The 21676-nt window shown below is 39.2% G+C and overlaps 1 protein-coding gene across 1 annotated transcript in view; it reads right to left on the bottom strand.

Moving 5' to 3' along the window:
• Positions 1-20206, bottom strand: part of LOC106576893 (phospholipid phosphatase 4-like) — a 71575-nt gene extending 51369 nt beyond the window's left edge. The window contains exons 1-3 of the mRNA XM_045701753.2: positions 20199-20206; positions 18121-18229; positions 7229-7319 (exon numbers count right to left, since the gene is read on the bottom strand). Of these exons, the coding sequence (XP_045557709.2) occupies positions 7229-7319; positions 18121-18229; positions 20199-20206 (208 nt within the window). The remainder of the gene's footprint in view (positions 1-7228; positions 7320-18120; positions 18230-20198) is intronic.
• Between the last annotated feature and the right edge of the window lie 1470 nt (positions 20207-21676).

The following is a 21676-nucleotide window of genomic DNA, read 5'->3' as shown; positions in this document are numbered from 1 at the left end:
TGAGTTTAAATGTATTTGGCTAATGTGTGTGTAAACTTCCTCCTTCAACTGCAGATTTTTCTATGGTGTTATTGACTGTACGTTTGTTTTTCCCATGTGTAACCCTGTGTAGTGTTTTTTGTCGCATTGCTTTGCTTTATCTTTACCAGGTCGCAGTTGATAATGAGTATTTGTTCTCAACTGGCCTACCTGGTTAAATAAAGTTGAAATAAAAAATAAATAGAAATATATTCAATGTGCGGGACAAAATTGAGGCTATGATTAAGAAGTTGGAGCTCTTCTCAGTCTGCATTAACCTGTTGGGGCTAGGGGGCAGTATTTTCACGGCCGGATAAAAAACGTACCCGATTTAAACTGGTTACTACTCTTGCCCAGAAATGAGAATATACATATAATTAGTAGATTTGGATAGAAAACACTCAAAAGTTTCAAAAACTGTTTGAATGGTGTCTGTGAGTATAACAGAAGTCATATGGCAGGCCAAAACCTGAGAAGATTCCATTCAGGAAGTGCCCTGTCTGACAATTTGTTATCATTCTGGGGCATCTCTATGAAAAATACAGCATCTCTGCTGTAATGTGACATTTTCTAAGGCTTCCATTGGCTCTCAGAAGGCGCCAGAAAGTGGAATGACGTCTCTGCAGTCTCTGGGCGAAAAACAGCAGGAGTTTTTATGAATGGTCAGGCTGAGAACAGTGACACTGGAGTGAGCATCCACGAGAGGACTCCATGTTTTTCTTTCAGTCTATGAGTGAATATAACTTCGCCCGGTTGGAATATTATCGCTATTTTACGAGAAAAATCGCATAAAAATGTATTTTAAACAGCGTTTGACATGCTTCTAAGTACGGTAATGGAATATTTTTGTCACGAAATGCGCCCGCGCGTCACCCTTCAGATAGGGACCTCAACACACGAACAAAACGGAGCTATTTCTATAAAACTATGGATTATTTCGAACCAAAACAACATTTGTTGTTGAAGTAGAAGTCCTGGAAGTGCATTCTGACGAAGAACAACAAAGGTAATCCAATTTTTCTTATAGTAAATCTGAGTTTGGTGAGGGCCAAACTTGGTGGGTGTCAAATTAGCTAGCCGTGATGGCCGGGCTATCTACTCAGAATATTGCAAAATGTGCTTTCGCCGAAAAGCTATTTTAAAATCGGACACTGCGATTGCATAAAGGAGTTCTGTATCTATAATTCTTAAAATAATTGTTATGTTTTTTGTGAACGTTTATCGTGAGTAATTTAGTAAATTCACCGTAAGTTTCGGTGGGTATGCTAGTTCTGAACGTCACATGCTAATGTAAAAAGCTGGTTTTTGATATAAATATTATATCCGCCCTGGCCATAGAGAGGGGTTTTTGTTCTTTATTTTGGTTAGGCCAGGGTGTTACATTGGGTGGGCGTTCTATGTTCCTTTTTCTATGTTTTTGTATTTCTTTGTTTTGGGCCGTGTGTGGCTCCCAATCAGGCACAGCTAAAGGTCATTGTTGCTGATTGGGAGTCACACATAAGGAGCATGTTTTTCCTTTGGGTTTTGTGGGTAATTGTTTCTGTTTTGAGTATTTTCCTAAGAGGACTGTTTGCTGTCGTTTTTGTTCATTTTTGTAGTGTTCTCTTGTTTTTTGAAATAAAATTCCAATGATGAACACATCCTCTGCTGCACCTTGGTCTAATTCTGACGACGGCCGTTACATATGAACTTAATTGAACAAAACATGCATGTATTGTATAACATAATGTCCTAGGAGTGTCATCTGATGAAGATCATCAAAGGTTAGTGCTGCATTTAGCTGTGGTTTTGGTTTTTGTGACATATGCTAGCTTGAAAAATGTGTGTCTGATTATTTCTGGCTGGGTACTCTCCTGACATAATCTAATGTTTTGCTTTCGTTGTAAAGCCTTTTTGAAATCGGGCAATGTGGTTAGATAAAGGAGAGTCTTGTCTTTAAAATGGTGTAAAATAGTCATATGTTTGAAAAAATTACGTTTTTTGATTTTTGAGGAGTTTGTAATTCGCGCCACGCTCTATCATTGGATATTGGCGAGGCGTTCCGCTAGCGGAACATCTAGATGTAAATTAAGTAGTTTCACACATGTATCCAATCAGACTATTTAAATGGAGAAAAGTAGTCACTGTGCTGTTTGGTATCATTATGTCCACCACACTGAACATGGACCAGAGAAAGCAAAGGAGAGATTTGTCTGAGGAGATCAGAAAGAAAATAATAGACAAGCATGGTAAAGGTAAAGGCTACAAGACTATCTCCAAGCAGCTTGATGTTTCTGTGACAACAGTGGCAAATATTATTAAGAAGTTTAAGGTACATGGAACTGTCATAAAGTTCGTCGACTGAAGAGGAGAAATCATCGGACCAATACGCAGCGTGGTAAGTGTCCATACTTATACTTTTATTTACTAGTGAACACTGAAACAAAACAAGAAAACAAACGACAGTCCTGTAAGGTACACTACCTATACACGGAGACAACCTCCCACAAAACAAAAACCCCTACTTAAATATGGCCTCCAATTAAAGGCAACGAATAACAGCTGGCTCCAATTGAAGGCCAAACCAAAACCCTGAACATAGAAATAGACTATCTAGAAATACAAACTTAGAAATACATGACATAGAACAGTACCCCAAAAACCCAACAACACAAAACAAACACACCCCTGCCACGTCCTGACCAACTACAATGACAAAATGACCCCTTTACTGGTCAGGACGTGACAGGAACTGTAGCCAACCTCCCTGGGTGGGGCTGCAAGAGGAACATCGACCCCAGATTGAACAGAAGGATAGTGCGAATGGTAGAAGAAGAACCAAGGATAGCTGCCAAAGACATACAAGCTAAACTCCAAGGTGAAGGTACGTCAGTTTCTGATCGCACCATTCTTCGTTTTTTGAGCGAAAGTGGGTTCCATGGAAGGAGACCCAGGAGGACTCCACTTTTGAAAGAAAAACATTAAAAAGCCACACTGGAATTTGCTAAAATGCATATCGACAAACCACCATCCCTCTGGGAGAAAGTCCTTTGCACAGATGAGTCAACACTGGAGCTTTTTGCCAAGTCACATCAGCTCTATGTTCACAGACGACAACATGAAGCTTTCAAAGAAAAGAACACCATACCTACAGTGAAACATGGACGAGGCTCGGTTATGTTTTGGTGCTGCTTTGCTGAGTCCCTTGAATCTGTGCAGGTTACAATGAAATCTCAAGACTATCAAGGCATTCTGGAGTGAAACGTACTACCCAGTGTCAGAAAGCTCTGTCTCAGTCGCAGGTCACGGGTCCTCCAACAGGATAATGACCCCAAACACACAGCTAAAAGAACCCAAGAATGAATAAGAACAAAACATTGGACTATTCTGAAGTAGCCTTCTATGAGACGTGATCTGAATCCTATCGAACGTCTATGGAAAGAGCTGAAACTTGCTGTCCGGAGAAGGCACCCATCAAACCTGAGACAGCTGGAGCAGTTTGCCCAGGAAGAGTGTGCCAAACTACCTGTTAACTGGTGCAGAAGTCTCATTGAGAGCTACAGAAAATGTTGATTGCAGTGATTGCCTCTAAAGGTTGTGCAACAAAATATTAGGTTAAGGGTCCCATCATATTTGTCCATGCCATTTTCATTTGTTTTATTATTTACAATATAATGTTTAATAAAAAATCTAAAGCAAAGTCTGATTTCTATTAAATATGGAATAAACAATGGTGGATGCCAATTACTTTTGTCAGTTTCAAGTTATTTCAGAGAGAACTGTGCATTCTTTGTTTTTTGTGGAGGGGTACCAACAAATTTGAGCACGTCTGTATATGGGAGGCAGGCAAATACCTTTCACTGAGAGATGGAAAGACAGATTGACAGGGGTGAGACAATTAATTGTAATGTATCTTAATGTTCTTTTGTTGTTTGCAGGTGCACTATCATTCTGACCCCAATTAGCCATGTCCCATCTACTTTTTAACTCCTTGCAAGTGTGGCTTGTTTGGTGTCTGCTGTGAAGGAATACCACAACAAGTCAACTACTTCATTGATTGATGTCTTCCAGCAAAGGCAGCAGCGCAGTCATCAACTACATGCGCCGTTTCTTCACCAACCACGGAATAGGGGAAACGTGTGGACCTGAATTGTGATAACTGCAGTGGCAAAAGCAAGAACAAGTTTGTGCTCTGGTATTGTGCCTGGCGGACCATGCACAAGCTCCAGCACAGTTTGGACCTTCACTTCCTGATCACAGGCCACACCATGTTTGCCCCCGACTGGTGCTTCAGCCTCATCAAGCAGTGCTCCAGAAAGACCAGAGTGAACACTTTGTCTGAGATTTCTGGTGTTGTGAAGGACAGCACTGTGACAGGGATCAACATCCTACAGCTGATTGGACTGGAGGATGGTACGGTACTGGTGGAAAGCTATGGCTGGCAACAACACCTGACTCCGTACTTCAGGCCGCTGCCACAGATCAAGCAGTACCAGCACTTCAGGTGAATATCATTTTCATTGCATTGTATGAGGTTATTCTTCCTATCTAAACTTGGGAGGTGAATTGATGTTATGCAAGGTTGTAATGTCTTCAATTTGTTTGTTTTTTATTTCCTGTTTTACAGCTTCGATGCTCTGGAGCCTGGTGGTGTTGTCACCAAGGAGCGTTCGGACTCAGTCGGGACCAGGTTTAATTCAATACATCCTTTAAGCCAAATAATATGGAAATAAGATAACTCTAGCTTTAGTTAATGATAGGGTGTGCATTGTTACAGTAGCTGGCGGAGTCCTAGCCTAGCTTATTTTGGTGGGAGTGATTTATGTAGTTACATGTAACAAGGTTACATATGCTACACAGGGGACTGCAAAGTGTAATTACAGAACATGTTAGTTACATTTGGAACAAGACATCTTGTAATTACATAAATCATGAGTAATTACACATGTGGAATAATCTCAGACAAGCTGGTTTGTAACTACATACCTTTGTTCCACTTGTGTAATAACCTATACTGCTTAACCCTTATTACATACACCTGGCTCCACAATCCCCCGACCTCAACCAAATTGAGATGGTTTTGGATGAGTCGGACCACAGAATGAAATTAAAGCAGCCAACAAGTGCTTAGCATTTGTGGGAACTCCTTCAAGACTGTTGGAAAAACATTCCAGGTGAAGCTGGTTGAGATAATACCAAGAGTGTGCTAAGCTGTCATCGAGGCAAAGGGTGGTTACTCGAAGAAGAATTTGTTAAACACTTTTTTGGTTACTACATGATTCCATGTGCTATTTCATAGTTTTGATGTCTTCACTATTATTCTACAATGTGGAAAATAGTAAAAATAAAGAAAAACCATTGAATGTGTAGGTGTTCTAAAACATATACATGTAACTACTATGTTATGAGTACATTTATTACTATTTAGTTTCATACTAATTAATGTGCACTTGATGTAAAGTGTTACCTGATGCGTTCTCCGTTTTGCTCTACAACTCTCACAAGTGTCACGGGACTCGTCTGAAAGTAACCGGTACCGTTTTTTAAAAACGAGTACTGTATGAAGGTAGTTTTGTGCCTACCCAAAAAAAGGGGTTAAATATTTGTAAAAACATATACATATATATACTTGATAAGGGAATTATATAATAAAGGTAAATGAATAAAGAATCCAATCCTGTCACGTAACCAATTAGTAATTAGTAGTTATGTAGCATGTATAATGAATAATTAAAGTACTAATCGACAGGCCCATAAGGTCTAGTAGAGGCCCTGGACAAAATGTGTGTGTGTGTGTGTTTTAGTGGGCCTAAGATAACAACAAGTAGACTGTGATTGACCCGGCAGCCGAGGAACTTGGAGTAACTTAGAGGAGAAAGGGAGTAACTCTAGGGGTTTCTCTAATCTCCGGGGAAAGGAACAGACAGCACTAGGTAGTAATTAACAGTGATGGGAACTCCAGGGAGGGATACAACTCACCTACTGTTTGTGTGGAGGTATGTGTGTAAGTGGAGAGTTAGCATAAAATTAATGTCATTGTTATTTGGACCTCAGAACGTTCTCTGAATAAACTGTACAGACCTTTTGCAGAAAGCTGAGTCCTTGCCTAATTATTATTAACCCAGTGTCTTACAAACCTTGGGGATTAGTCAAGGCTTATTGATTGTTAATTATTATCATTGGGATAGAACAATTCCCATGACAATACTGTACATACATATCCTTGATTTAGGACAGAAACTTCAAAACCTTGTTTCTTATTATTCCTTTTTTGACTGTCCTTTATGCCATTTATGAACGTGTTATTCAATGCTTTACATGGGCTTTAATAGTAAAAGCAAAAAATCTATATTTTATCAAATAATTTTTTTAACGTTATTTAACTAGGCAAGTCAGTTAAGAACAAATTCTTATTTTCAATGACGGCCTAGGAACAGTGGGTTAGCTGCCTTGATCAGGGGCAGAACGGCAGATTTTTACCTTGTGTCAGCTTGGGGATTTGATCTTGCAACCTTTCGGTTACCAGTCCAACGCCACCCCATATTTATTTTAGTGATATCTAAAGGGTTCCTAAAATTCCAAATCAAATAGCTAAATGATCCATAGGATTACCATCGTAAAACAATTCCATATGTCAGCTTAGCACCCCCCCCCCCCCCCCACAATTTCTATGCATCAGTAATGCAAAATACATGATATGCACTTAATATGGACATATCAACTCACTGATTTCATTCCCATACATTAGACCAGTCATCACAACTCAAGCACCCTACCGTATTTCTTTCACATCAAGTCCGCATTAGGAAACATCACTGTTATGTCACACTTTATACAGCATATATACATAGTATGACATAAGCTTATAGATGATGTGTGAAGAATTTGTCATGCTTCTGATGACTTTATGTATGCTATATAAAGCCTTTATAAGTTGTAGTTTGTTTATAGTGTGACCAACAATTGGCATAATAAAACACAGATTCAGGATAATGGTGAATATGAAGAACGAAAGGAGGATGATGTAATTAACCTTATTAAAGTTGTTTATTCGGATCCCCATTAGATGTTAGCTTACCAACTACTATTCCTCCTATTGGATTTGAGATGTGGTATGGCCTGCATTACAACCACTTATTTAATCATACTCACAGCATTTCTGCAGGATGTAAATAATGATAATAGTTTCAAGAAAATGATGAGTCATTTTAAGGGTCCAAAACATACATACCTAGACACGCTTCCTTGATTTCTGTCTTATCTGTCCGCTGAATGATCTTTACCACGAATATCACAGCCAAAGGAGTGAGAAACGAAATTGCCTGTGACAAAAACAAGAAGAAACACAATCTAAAGACATACAACAACACACTTACGTACAGTATCACTGACATTGTTGTCGATTACAGGAACTCTTAATCATTTCCCAAAGAGGTCCACTAGAGCGATTTTCCTGGCTTGATACAAAATTACTTTTCCTTCCACTGGGAGTGTGCAGTGTGGAATCTACCGTTAAAAGTTTTAATCAAAATAGTGCAAAATGAGCTGCCACCGACAAGGTTCTTTATCGTGCTCTGGAATCTCTTGCACTAAAGGGAGCATTCTGTTTGGTGTTCAGTGGCTGTCACTCCATAGGAGACTTGGGCCATCGCAGATACCAGGTTATTATTTCTGCTTCAAAAAGTGTTAATTAATTACTTTCAGACCCAATTCAATAATCCTGTTTTTCCTTCAAAATCTGCAAACACTTGATTCATAAGATGTGCAGCACATTGATGTTCACAGCACATCGAATTTCCCTTGAGATAGCAATAATTGGACCATTTAAGTCTTTAAATTCAAATGTATCGTATCAGTTAAGCAATCTGTATCAAAATCACTATCGCTCTCTGGCAATTATAACCTCACCCAGGAGATCATAGTGGGTCTATAAGAGGTCAGACTGAGTAGGGCTCTTTAACTTCTGGGATGAAGGATGACTATGGATTAGATACAGGATAGGCACAGCCCTGTCTGTGTGAAGCACAAAAGCGATAGATGGAGAAGCAAAGTTTGTGTATTAGTGCTTTGTCAATACAAATATGTTATTTTGTCATGACAATAACATTTCTTTTTGGAGAGAGTTCCTTTTTAGTTTTTTCAATATAATTTCCCTTGCTTTTTATAGAAGGCAGGGGAGGAAGTTACACAGACATTATGGTGTTAACCTTCTTCAATGTGTATCAGGGGACAGCAGTAAGCCGCTGTCACTCTGCGTATTTGCTGACCTGTGACACACGTCCCCAGTTAGATGGGGGCAGCCAAAGAATTAACACACACAGGAACTTTATTTAAACACACTGGAGATGAACATGGGCATATGCATGGGGATGATTCTGTAACGGACAGAAACAGAGATACTGTAGAATGAATATGCTATACAGGAGATAAATACACTGGCCTGAATGGAAATATGCAGTACGATAGAGTGGGATATGGGATAGAACAACAAGGATTGTATCTAATATTGACCTAATAATTACCATGTATTACATAGTAACACCAGATTAATGACTAGCATGGCAATAGGACAGTAAGAATAATGGCAAGGACTGTATATTGCATATAGTAGGCTATTGCACACCAACATTCAAGAGCAAGGACTGTATTTAAATCTATAGGAAATAGGAAGTAGTAAACAGTGACTAATCATTGCAGATAATATCAGTAGTAGTAACGTAGTAATAACAGGAATGAGAACTACATAGAATAATGCTACTCTGCACATACTGCAATGACAACAACATCGACAACAACTTACTTTGAGTACACATCCCATGCCTACATGTCCACTCACGTTCTCAGACCAGAAAACATGGTTCAGGCCTGGCTAATACTTATACGTTTGAGGGAGCATGCAAAGGACTAGATTGACTAGACTGATAGGAGCATTTGACCAATCACAGGATGCATGATAAGTGCATGGGGCCAGTGTGGGGTGCATGGGGTCAGTCTGATTGGCTGAAGCCATGAGCTGGAGGTGATTGATATTCTCAAGTGAGGGGAGAGCTAGACTACAGTGGTTCTTCCTTTAAAAGTTTTGAGTTTATGCTACGACCATTAATGGTAGATGGTGGATAGATGCTGCCTCTTAATGAGTTCCGAGAGCCGATCTGTTATCCAACGATTATTATTATTATTATTATTATTTATATTATTATTAACCCTGCATTAAAATGAGATAAAATGTTGGATCAAGCATATAATGTACAGTATTTTTTCATCAACATCTTTATGCTTTTGTTAATAAAAGAATGATAAAAATACAAAATGCAGATGTTTATTTCAACTACTGTACATCTCAGCTACATAATCCCCCAATATAATAGTATTTTTGAAATGTCTCCAGTAGATTTTCCTTTCCTCCTGAAAGCCATAATCTGTTCACTTAAATGAATAGAGATCCTGGTCATGCTACAGTATGTTGTTACAGCATAATCAAGGTGAGGACAATCGGCGATCTGCTGTATATTTATGGCCTATAGTAACCTGGAGTCACACCTTTCCAGTACTCATCAACCCGCACAAAACTCCACTCTTAAACAGCTCGTTTTTGAATGGGAACTGTGTTATCTAAAATAAAATGACATTGCGACCAAAGAGAACAGACAAAATTGACATAGTTTTCAAGCCAACTTCTGTGTTTTTGTTTGACAGCCAATATTAAAAACAGTCAAATGCATTTGTGAATTCAATCGCTTTAGCTGACATGTTGCAGTTTTTTCATTGTTCAATTATCCTGTTGGGGATAGGGGGCAGTATTTGCACGGCTGGATAAAAAACGTACCCGATTTAATCTGGTTACTACTCCTGCCCAGTAACTAGAATATGCATATAATTATTGGCTTTGGATAGAAAACACCCTAAAGTTTCTAAAACTGTTTGAATGGTGTCTGTGAGTATAACAGAACTCCTATGGCAGGCCAAAACCTGAGAAGATTTCAAGCAGGAAGTGGCCTGTCTGAGAAGTAGTGTTTAATCTTGGCTCTTTTTATTGAAGACTCAGGATCTGTGCAATAACGTGACACTTCCTACGTCGTCCATAGGGTCTCAGAGCCCGGGAAAACGTTGAACGATATCGAGGCAGGCTCTGGCTGAAACACTTTATCGCTTTTGGCAAGTGGCCACTCAGAGTACTATGGGCTTAGGCGCGTGCCCGCTTCGACCGAATGCTTTCTTTTCCTTTGTCTGTTTATCTAAACGCAGATTCCCGGTCGGAATATTATCGCTTCTTTATGAGAAAAATGGCATAAAAATTGATTTTAAACAGCGGTTGACATGCTTCGAAGTACGGTAATGGAATATTTAGAATTCTTTTGTCACGAATTGCGCCATGATCGTCACCCTTATTTAGCCTTTAGGATAGTGTCTAGAACGCACGAACAAAAGGCCGCTGTTTGGATATAACGATGGATTATTTTGGACCAAACCAACATTTGTTATTGAAGTAGAAGTCCTGGGAGTGCATTCTGACGAAGACAACAAAGGTAAGAACATTTTTCTTATAGTAAATCTGACTTTGATGAGTGCTAAACCTGCTGGGTGTCTAAATAGCTAGCCCTGTGATGCCGGGCTATCTACTGAGAATATTGCAAAATGTGCTTTCACCGAAAAGCTATTTTAAAATCGGACATATCGAGTGCATAGAGGAGTTCTGTATCTATAATTCTTAAAATAATTGTTATGCTTTTTGTGAACGTTGATCGTGAGTAATTTAGTAAATTGTTAGCAAATTCCCCGGAAGTTTGTGGGGGGTATGCTAGTTCTGAACGTCACATGCTAATGTAAAAAGCTGTTTTTTTTATATAAATATGAACTTGATTGAACAAAACATGCATGTATTGTATAACATAATGTCCTAGGTGTGTCATCTGATGAAGATCATCAAAGGTTAGTGCTGCATTTAGCGGTCTTCTGGGTTTTGGTGACATTATATGCTAGCTTGAAAAATGGGTGTCTGATTATTTCTGGCTTGGTACTCTGCTGACATAATCTAATGTTTTGCTTTCGCTGTAAAGCCTTTTTGAAATCGGACAGTGTGGTTAGATAAAGGAGAGTCTTGTCTTTAAAATGATGTGAAATAGTCATATGTTTGAAAAATTGAAGTTTTTGTATTTTTTAGGAATTTGTAATTAGCGCCACGCCTATCATTGGATATTGGAGCAGGTGTTCCGCTAGCGGAACGTCTAGATGTAAGAGGTTAAAAACTAAGGTGTCATTGTATGCTGATGATTCATGTTTTCTTTTAAAACCACGATTATAATTTCTCCACGGCCTCATAGAGGATCTAGATACTTTGCTATCCTCTCTGGATTAAAACCAAATTATGATGTGTACCATATTACGTATTGTAACCCTAAAAAATGCAAATTTAACTTTACCGTGTAGTTTACCAATTAAATGGTCTGACGGAGATGTGGACATACTCGGTATTGTCACAGTATCCACAGAAGATGGCGCCCCTCCTCGGTTGGGCGGCGCTCGGCAGTCGTCGTCGCCGGTCTACTAGCTGCCACCGATCTATGTTTCTGTGTTCTTTGGTTTTTGTCTGTCTAGGTCCGCACCTGTTTCTTGTCTGTCATTAGTGGGGGGGGGGGGGTATTTAGTTTGGTCCTTTGGGTTTGTTTTTTGTGCGGGATTAATTGTATGTCAGCGGGCAGTGTTTGTGTATGCTGTTGTTGTGTGTTCCCAGTAGCGGAACACGTTGAATTATTATTATTGCCGGGCTGCGCCCCGTGCGTATTTTTCATTCGTGGATTACCTGTTTTCCCTTTTGGGTACTGTGCCTTTTTGACCACCGAGTGTTCGGTGTAAATTAACTTCGGCACTACTGGACATAAGTCTCCTACGTTTGACTCTGCCCCTTCCTCCTGCCCTTAAGGATCCGTGACAGGTATACAAATCCCAAAAGAAAGAAATTATTTCACTCAATAAATGTTTATAGAAAGTTAGCAAAAATGGACAAGATCTTGCTCCATGGAAAGGAAAATACCTGTCTATTTGTGGAAAAATCACCCTGATTAACTTTTTAGTCATATCACAGTTTACCTATTTGCTTATGGTTTTACCTCCGCATAGTGACCTGCTTCTTAAATTCTTAAATTATATGAACAAAAAATATTCAATTTTATTTGGCATGGCAAGCCAGACAAAATTTAAAGTGCCTATTTATATAACGAATATGAATTCGGAGGGCAGAAATGATTAAATATTAGACCTCACTAAAGGCATCAGTCATACAAAAGTTATAATTAAATCCAAACTGGTCTCTAGTAAATTGGTAGGAATGTCTCATCCTATGTTCAAGAATGGCCTTTTCCTCTTTATTCAGATTACACCTCCTTACTTTCAGTTGTTTGAAAAGGAAATAATCTCCAAAATATCCTTCTTTTTTAAACAAGCCTTAGAAAGTTGGTTGCAATTTCAATTTAATCCACCTGAAAAGACAGAACAAATAATACAACAAATATTTTCGTTAAACTCAAATATGCTAATTGATTAAAAAAACATATTTTTATGAAGAATATTTTAAAAAAGGTATAATTCTAGTGAATGATATCATAAATAGGATTGGTGGAGTTATGTCACACATGCAGCTGCACCACAGCTAAATAGCTAACATTGGCTAGCTTGCTAGCTACTTCCATAATGAGAGAACACCCCGCTCTGACCATTTTACTCACCAAAGTAGAGCTGGTTAGGCTGTTTTCATGTTATCCATGTTATCCACAATTTTAATTACGCTTTTTTGCCAACGTTTACTGACACCGGCCATATTCAACGGGTGTTGAGCATTCGTAAATTCATCAGTTATTCTGCACTCTTGCACACTCTGACAAGAGTCTTTTGTTGAGGCATGTAGCTATCTAGTTGAACCAATGAACCATAATCCTAACTCATGACGTTACTACCCTGCATGAATCTGCAGGTAGCTTACCAACCAGGTTTAATGTTAGCTAACTAACATTAGGCTATAACTAGTCAAGCAAATGGGTCTGAGATACGAATAAGAAGATCATACACGTAACATTAGATAGCGAGCCAGCCAGATAACGTTAGCTAGCTAGCTAACAGTACACTTTAACTTGAAATGAAATCACTTTCTGTCAAAATTTGAAACGTGTAATATCTGAAAATGTAGTCAGCTAGACTATCTTACCTGTGGTCTGAAATTGCAGTAGATAACCAGAGCAAATTTACCAGCTAGTATGTCTGTCAACAGTTGTTGCAGTGACATTCTATTTAAAGGGATACTTGCATAGTGGAGTTTGTTGTTAAGACATGTAGCTAGCTAGCTAACTAGCCAAACAATGAACCATAATGCCAACTATTACTATTAAACTGCATAAGCCTACTGTCAAGTTAAAGTGTACTGTTATCTAGCTAATGTTAGCTGGCTCGCTAGCTAACATTATGTGTATGCTCTCCACTTTCTGCAGGACCAAGTTTTGAAATCAGTGGAATTCAAGTATGATAGCTAAGGAGATGGAGAAAACACTTGTCCATCGATGATGTATACAGGTAAAATAGTCATTTTCAGATATTACACGTTTGTAATTTCGACAGAAAGTGGTTAAATTTCAAGTTAAAGTGTACTGTTAGCTAGTTAACGTAGGCTGACTGGCTGCAGATTCATGCAGGGTAGTAACGTCATGATAAAAAAAATGATGTTCAAACGGCTCCGTTCAAACGGCTCTGTGAAGTAATGACCCGATACACACTTCTAGATTCCTGAAACGGGTCACATTTATAAACCATGCGTGGGCATAAAATAAATCCCAAAACATGCATGTGCAAGTTGTAATGCAAAGTTGTCATTTATAAAAATTGAACTTGATGTAAGAATGTACATAAACTTCAGACCATGCGTACACACAGTTTCAAGTGGTGGGTGTATTGCACTGCAAGCAGGCAAGTAGCCTAGTATTTTGTGCCAATGGGAGATAAGATGGACATGTCTATTGAGGCACCCATGCATCAATCTAAGTAACATAATAAAAAAATCCCCATCAAAATATGTAAGTTAAATCTAGAGTGATTTGATTTTTGGCATGGTATCAATTCACTGCATCTGCCTATGTTCCCTCCTGCATCTGCGGTGGAAAGTGGGAGAGCTACAGACCAGCAGACATCCCGAAAATCGGTCTTCTCACGAAAATGTCTGTAGCATTCAAACGGTTTGGCCTACGAAAAACTATGACCACTCTATAGAAAAGAGAACCTCTTCTCCGTTTTGCTCTACAACCTCCACAAGTGTCAATGGACTCGTCTAAAGGTAACCCATTGAAATTAATTGAAGTATGGAGGTAGTTTTCTGCAAACAAAAATAAGGGGTTAAATATATGCAAAAAAAGGTATGCAGTACCAGTCAAAAGTTTGGACACACCTACTCATTCTTAGGTTTTTCTTACATTTTTATATTTTCTACATTGTATAATAATAGTGAAGACATCCAAACTATGACATAACACATATGGAATCAGTGTTAAGCAAATCAAAATATATTTTATATTTGAGATTCTTCAAAGTAGCCACCCTTGGCTTGATGGCAGCGTTGCACACTCTTGGCATTCTCTCAACCAGCTTCATGAGGTAGTCACCTTGAATTCATTTCAATTAACAGCTGTGCCTTGTTTTTAACAAGTTTTTAGCATTTGTGGAATTTCTTTCCTTCTTATAGCGTTGGAGCCAATTAGTTGTGTTGTGACAAGGTAGGGGAAGAATACAGAGGATATCCCTATTTGGTAAATGACCAAGTCAATATTATGGCAAGAACAGCTCAAATAACCAAAGAGAAACAACAGTCCATCATTACTTTAAGACATGAAGGTCAGTCAATCTGGAAAATTGTGCAGTCCCAAAAACCATAAACGTTATGATGAAAGTGATTCTCATGAGGACTGCCACAGGAAAGGAAGACCCAGAGTTACCTCTGCTGCAGAGGATAAGTTCATTAGAGTTACCAGCCTCAGAAATTGCAGCCCAAATAAATGCTTCAAAGAGTTCAAGTAACAGACACATCTCAACATCAACTGTTCAGAGGAGACTGCGTGAATCAGGCCTTCATGGTGGAAATCCTGCAAAGAAACCACTACTAAAGGACACCAATAAGAAGAATAGACTTTCTTGGGCCAAGAAACACAAGCAATGGACATTAAGACCGGTGGAAATCTGTCCTTTGGTCTGATGAGTCCAAATTAGAGATGTTTGGTTTCAACCGTGTCTTTGTGAGATTCAGAGTAGGTGAAAGGATGATCTCCGCATGTGTGGTTCCCACCGTGAAGCATGGAAGAGTAGATATGATGGTGTGGGGGTGCTTTGCTGGTGACACTGTCTGTGATTTATTTAGAATTAAAGGCACACTTAACCAGCATGGCTGCCACAGTATTCTGCAGCGATACATCATTCTATCTGGTTTGTGCTTAGTCGGACTATCATTAGTTTCTCAACAGGACAATGACCCAACACACCAGAAGGCTGTGTAATGGCTATTTGACCAAGAAGAAGATTGATGGAGTGCTGCATCAGATGACCTGGCCTCCACAATCACCCGACCTCAACCCAATTGAGATGGTTTGGGAAGAGTTGGACAGCAGAGTGAAGGAAAAGCAGCCAACAAGTGCTCAGCATATGTGGGAACTCCTTCAAGACTGTTGGAAAAGCATTCCAAGTGAAGCTGGTTGAGAGAATGCCAAGAGTGTGCAAAGCTGTCCTCAAGGCAAAGGGTGGCTTTAATTCGTTTAATCTAATAATAACACTTTTTTGGTTACTACATGATTCCATGTGTTATTTCATAGTGTTGATGTCTTCACTATTATCTTTATTATCTGATGTCTTCACTATTATTCTACAGTCTTGACCAAAAATGTTGAGAATGACACAAATATTAATTTTCACAAAGTCTGCTGCCTCAGTTGGTATGATGGCAATTTGCATATACTCCAGAATGTTATGAAGAGTGATCAGATGAATTGCAATTAATTGCAGAGTCCCTCTTTGTCACTGAATCCCCCAAAAAACCTTTCCACTGCATTTCAGCCCTGCCACAAAAGGACCAGCTGACATCATGTCAGTGATTATTTCCTTAACACAGGTGCGAGTGTTGACGAGGACAAGGCTGGAGATCACTCTGTCATGCTGATTGAGTTTGAAGCTTCCAGATTGGAAGCTTCCAGTTTGAAGCTTCCAGACCACCTTCCAAAAGGAAGGTGGTGCTTGGAATCATTGTTCTTCCTCTGTCAATCATGGTTACCTGCAAGTAAACATGTGCCGTCATCATTGCTTTGCACAAAAAGGGCTTCACAGGCAAGGATACTGCTGCCAGTAAGATTGCACCTAAATCAACCATTTATCGGATCATCAAGAACTTCAAGGAGAGCGGTTCAATTGTTGTGAAGAAGGCTTCAGGGAGCCCAAGAAAGTCCAGCAAGCGCCAGGACCATCTCCTAAAGTTGATTCAGCTGTGGGATCAGGGCACCACCAGTACAGAGCTTGCTCCGGAATGGCAGCAGGCAGGTGTGAGTGCATCTGCACGCACAGTGAGGCTAAGACTTTTGGTGGATGGCCTGGTGTCAAGAAGGGCAGCAAAGAAGCCACTTCTCTCCAGGAAAAACAACAGGGACAGACTGATATTCTGCAAAAGGTACAGGGATTGGACTGCTGAGGACTGGGGTAAAGTCATTTTCTCTGATGAATCCCCTTTCCGATTGTTTGGGGCATCCAGAAAAAAGCTTGTCCGGAGAAGACAAGGTAAGCGCTACCATCAGTCCTCTGTCATGCCAACAGTAAAGCATTCTGAGACCATTCATGTGTGGAGTTGCTTCTCAGCCAAGGGAGTGGGCTCACTCACAATTGTGCCTAAGAACACAGCCATGAATAAAGAATGGTACCAACACATACTCTGAGAGCAACTTCTCCCAACCATCCAGGAACAGTTTGGTGACGAACAATTCCTTTTCCAGCATGATGGAGCATCTTGCCATAAGGCAAAAGTGATAACTAAGTGGCTTGGGGAACAAAACATAGATATTTTGGGGCCATGGCCAGAAAACTCCCCAGACCTTAATCCCATTGAGAACTTGTGGTCAATCCTCAAGAGGCGGGTGGACAAACAAAAACCCACAAATTCTGACAAACTCCAAGCATTGATTATGCAAGAATGGGTTGCCATCAGTCAGGATGTGGCCCAGAAGTTAATTGACAGCATGCTAGTGTGGATTGCAGAGGTCTGCAGAGGTCTGCAAAAAGAAGGGTCAACACTGCAAATATTGACTCTTTGCATCAACTTCATGTAATTGTCAATAAAAGCCTTTGACACTTATGAAATGCTTGTTATTATACTTCAGTATTTCATAGTAACATCTGACAAAAATATCTAAAGCCACTGAAACAGCAAACTTTGTGGAAATTAATTTTTGTGTCATTCTCAAAACTTTTGGCCATGACTGTACATGACCTTAAAGTACAACATATCCCTCAACAATAAGACAGCACTAACATACACATGAAAGAGCCAACTCAGTGGCCTTATGTTCTGCCCTGAGATTGGAAGGTTTGGAGTGCAATCCCTGGCGCCAAGTCATAACAAAGACCATAAAAATGGGACCCGATGCGTCTCTGCTTGGCAATCAGCATTAAGGAGTTTTTGTTGTTGTTGATTTACAGTAGTTGATTTTCTTATGTTTTATATGCTTCCAACTGAAAAACATGTCCTGGAGATTTTGCTACGTTATGTTTGTGAAAATTGATTGGCAATGTCCTCCATGGACCTCCACTGCCCGTATTCTTTCCGTAGAGACTTGCAGGCAATTTCTTTAAGGACGATTGATCAATATGGCTCTGTGAGGAACTTTTCATATCTTTTGATTAATGCTTAGAACATATGCGAATAGAGAATTTGACGCCTTACAAGTAATTGATTATCCTGAATGACTAATTTCTCCAGTTCACAGACCATCTGAAATCTTGCATTTGAGTCTCACTTGAGAGGTAATCGAATGAGTGGGATGAGGATGATGGTGATGATGATGGTGTGTGCTCTTGTGTGTGTGCGGCCATCTGTCTGTGTGTGTGTGTGTCACTTACGAACATGACCCTCTTGGGGATGTGGTCTGACTCCACCAAGGGGTTTTTGTAGAGCCAGAGCTCCTCTGGTTGGATTACTCTTTCAAAAGGCTCCAGGAACTCTGTGAATCTGAGGGAGACACACATATGCACATTAGCTCTCAGTCATTCACAATACATTTATTTTCATATGGGTGGCCCCAGCTGGAATCAAACCCACAATCCTGACTTTGCAAGCCCCATGCTCTACAGGACCACACGATCTCTTTACGGTAATACCAAGTTTTTTGTTCTTTGATACATTAGACAGAAAACTGGCGCTCCAACATTGTATGTACAGAACTTTGAAAAGGATTCAATATTTTTTACTGGACTTAACACGATTTTACACTTTTAACTGTTCAAATCTCTAAAAGTCTAAGCCTTTAGGGGGGGGGGGGGGGGGGGTTCTACTAAGCTAACATATTAAATCGTTTTAAGATGGTCATACCATAGATCATTTAGCTGTTGATTTTGAATATTTGAATTTTAGATTTTCAATATTAGAACATTATTTGATAAAATATTGACGTTGACCTTTACTACAATAGCCCATATAAACGCATTAAGTAACACATTCAAAAATGGATAAACAGACAGTCAAAAAATGTATCATAAAGAATAAGGTTTCGAAGTGTCTGTCCTATATCTAGGAGATTTAAGAAAGCTGAGTAAATATTTTTGTATTTTGGACATATACAGTGCCTTGCAAAAGTATTCATCCCCCTTGGTGTTTTTCCTATGTTGTTGCGTTACAACCTGCAATTTAAATTTATTTTTATTTGGATTTCATGTAATGGACATACACAAAATAGTCCAAATTGGTGAAGTGAAATGAAAAAAATTACTTCTTTCAAAACATTCTAAAAAATAAAAACGGAAAAGTGGTGGGTATGTTCACAAAATACATAACAATTATTTTAAGAATAATAGATACAGAACTCCTTTATGCAATCGCTATGTCCGATTTTTAAATAGCTTTTCAGCGAAAGCACATTTTGCAATATTCTGAGTACATAGCTCGGCCATCACGGCTAGCTATTTTGACATCCGCCAACTTCGGGGTCACCTAAACTCAGAATTAGTATTAGAAAAATTGGATTACCTTTGCTGTTCTTCGTCAGAATGCACTCCCAGGACTTCTACATCAACAACAAATGTTGTTTTGGTTCCAAATAATCCATAGTTATATCCAAATACCGCCGTTTTGTTCGTGCGTTCAGGTCACTATCCGAAGGGTAACGCGTGAGCGCATTTCGTGACAAAAAATGTCAAAATATTCCATTACCGTACTTAGAAGCATGTCAAACGCTGTTTAAAATCAATTTTTATGCTACTTTTCTCGTAAAATAGCGATAATATTCCATCCGGGCCACGTTGTATTCATTCAAAGACTGAAAGAAAAAAATGGAGAAGTCTCGTGAAAGCGCATCTCAGTCTCACTGTCCCCAGGCTGACCACTTACAAACTCTGCTGCTGTACTTTGCCCAGAGACAGCAGACACCCCATTCCACTTTCTGGCGGCTTTAGAGAGCCAATGGAAGCCTTAGAAAGTGTCTTGTTACAGCACAGATGCTGTAATGTCGATAGAGATGCAACAGAAGGACAACAAATTGTCAGACAGGGCACTTCCTGCATGGAATCTTCTCAGGTTTTGGCCTGCCATATGAGTTCTGTTATACTCACAGACACCATTCAAACAGTTTTAGAAACTTTAGAGTGTTTCCTATCCAAATCTACTAATAATATGCATATTCTAGTATCTGGGCAGGAGTAGTGACCAGATTAAATCGGGTATGTTTTTTATCCGGCCGTGAAAATACTGCCCCCTATACCACAACAGGTTAATAATCTCAACCCACCCAATTCATATTCATTATATAGATAGGCACGTTTTATTTTGTCTGGTTTAGCGTCCCAGGTAAAGCAAAGTGTTTTTTTCTCATATGATTTGAAAAACGAATCATCAGGAGTAGGCAGCGCCATAAATAAGTGAGTAAACTGAGATATAACTAAGGAGTTAATCAGGGCAATTTTTCCATAAATAGACAGTTATTTACCTCTCCATGGTTGCAGGATGCTGTCTATTTTACAAGTTTACTATTGAAATTCATTGTGGAGAGCTTATTTATATATTTTGGGATATGAATAACAAGTATGTCTACTTCACCATCAGCCCATTTTATAGGTAAACTGCAGGGTAATGTAAAAGTTGTATTTTTTTAGGATCCAATACGTAATATTGTACACACACATAATTAGGTTTAAGTCCAGAGAGTACAGAAAAGCTATATAGATCTTCAATGAGAAATTGCAGGGATCTAGCTTGCGGACTTAACCTGTTAGGGCTAGGGGGCAGTATTTGCACGGCTGGATAAAAAAAGGTACCCGATTTAATCTGGTTACTAATCCTACCCAGTAACTAGAATATGCATATACTTATTATATATGGATAGAAAACACCCTAAAGTTTCTAAAACTGTTTGAATGGTGTCTGTGAGTATAACAGAACTCATTTGGCAGGCAAAACCCTGAGACAGATTCTGACAGGAAGTGGATACCTGATGTGTTGTATTACCTTTAAACCTATGCCATTGAAAAACACAGGAGCTGAGGAATATTTTGGCACTTCCTATTGCTTCCACTAGATGTCACCAGCCTTTACAAAGTGTTTTGAGTCTTCTGGAGGGAGATCTGACCGAACAAGAGCCATGGAACGATGATGGCCCATTAGACACCTGGCGCGCGAGTTCATGTTGGGTACCCTCGTTCCAATACGTTATAAAAGAGAATGCATTCGTCCACCTTGAATATTATTCATGTTCTGGTTAAAAAAGGCCCTAATGATTTATGCTATACAACGTTTGACATGTTTGAACGAACGGAAATATATTTTTTCCCCTCGTTCATGAAGTGAAGTCCGGCGGGCTTAGATCATGTGCTAACAAGACGGAGATTTTTGGACATAAATGATGAGCTTTTTTGAACAAAACTACATTCGTTATGGACCTGTGATACCTGGAAGTGACATCTGATGAAGAGAATCAAAGGTAATGGATTATTTACATAGTATTTTCGATTTTAGATCTCCCCAACATGGCGGCTAGTCTGTATCGCAACGCGTATTTTTCTGGGCGCAGTGCTCAGATTATTGCAAAGTGTGATTTCCCAGTAAGGTTATCTGGCAAGTTGATTGCGTTCAAGAGATGTAAATCTATAATTCTTTAAATGACAATATAATATTTTACCAATGTTTTCTAATTTTAATTATTTAATTTGTGGTGCTGACTTGAATGCCGGTTATTGGAGGGAAACGATTTCCTGAACATCAACGCCACAGTAAAACGCTGTTTTTGGATATAAATATGAACTTGATAGAACTAAAAATGCATTTATTGTCTAACACAATGTCCTAGGAGTGTCATCTGTTGGAGATTGTAAAAGGTTAGTGCATCATTTTAGTTGGTTTTATGGTTTTTGTGACCCTGTCTTTGACTTGACAAAACATTACACACAACTCTTGTAAATGTACTGTCCT

Source organism: Salmo salar, chromosome 18 (genome assembly GCF_965601325.2).
Source record: "Salmo salar chromosome 18, fSalSal1, whole genome shotgun sequence".
In the NCBI taxonomy this organism is placed as follows: Eukaryota; Metazoa; Chordata; class Actinopteri; order Salmoniformes; family Salmonidae; genus Salmo; species Salmo salar.
The sequence above is the reverse complement of the archived record's forward strand: the minus strand, read 5'-3'. Positions and strand labels throughout refer to the sequence as shown.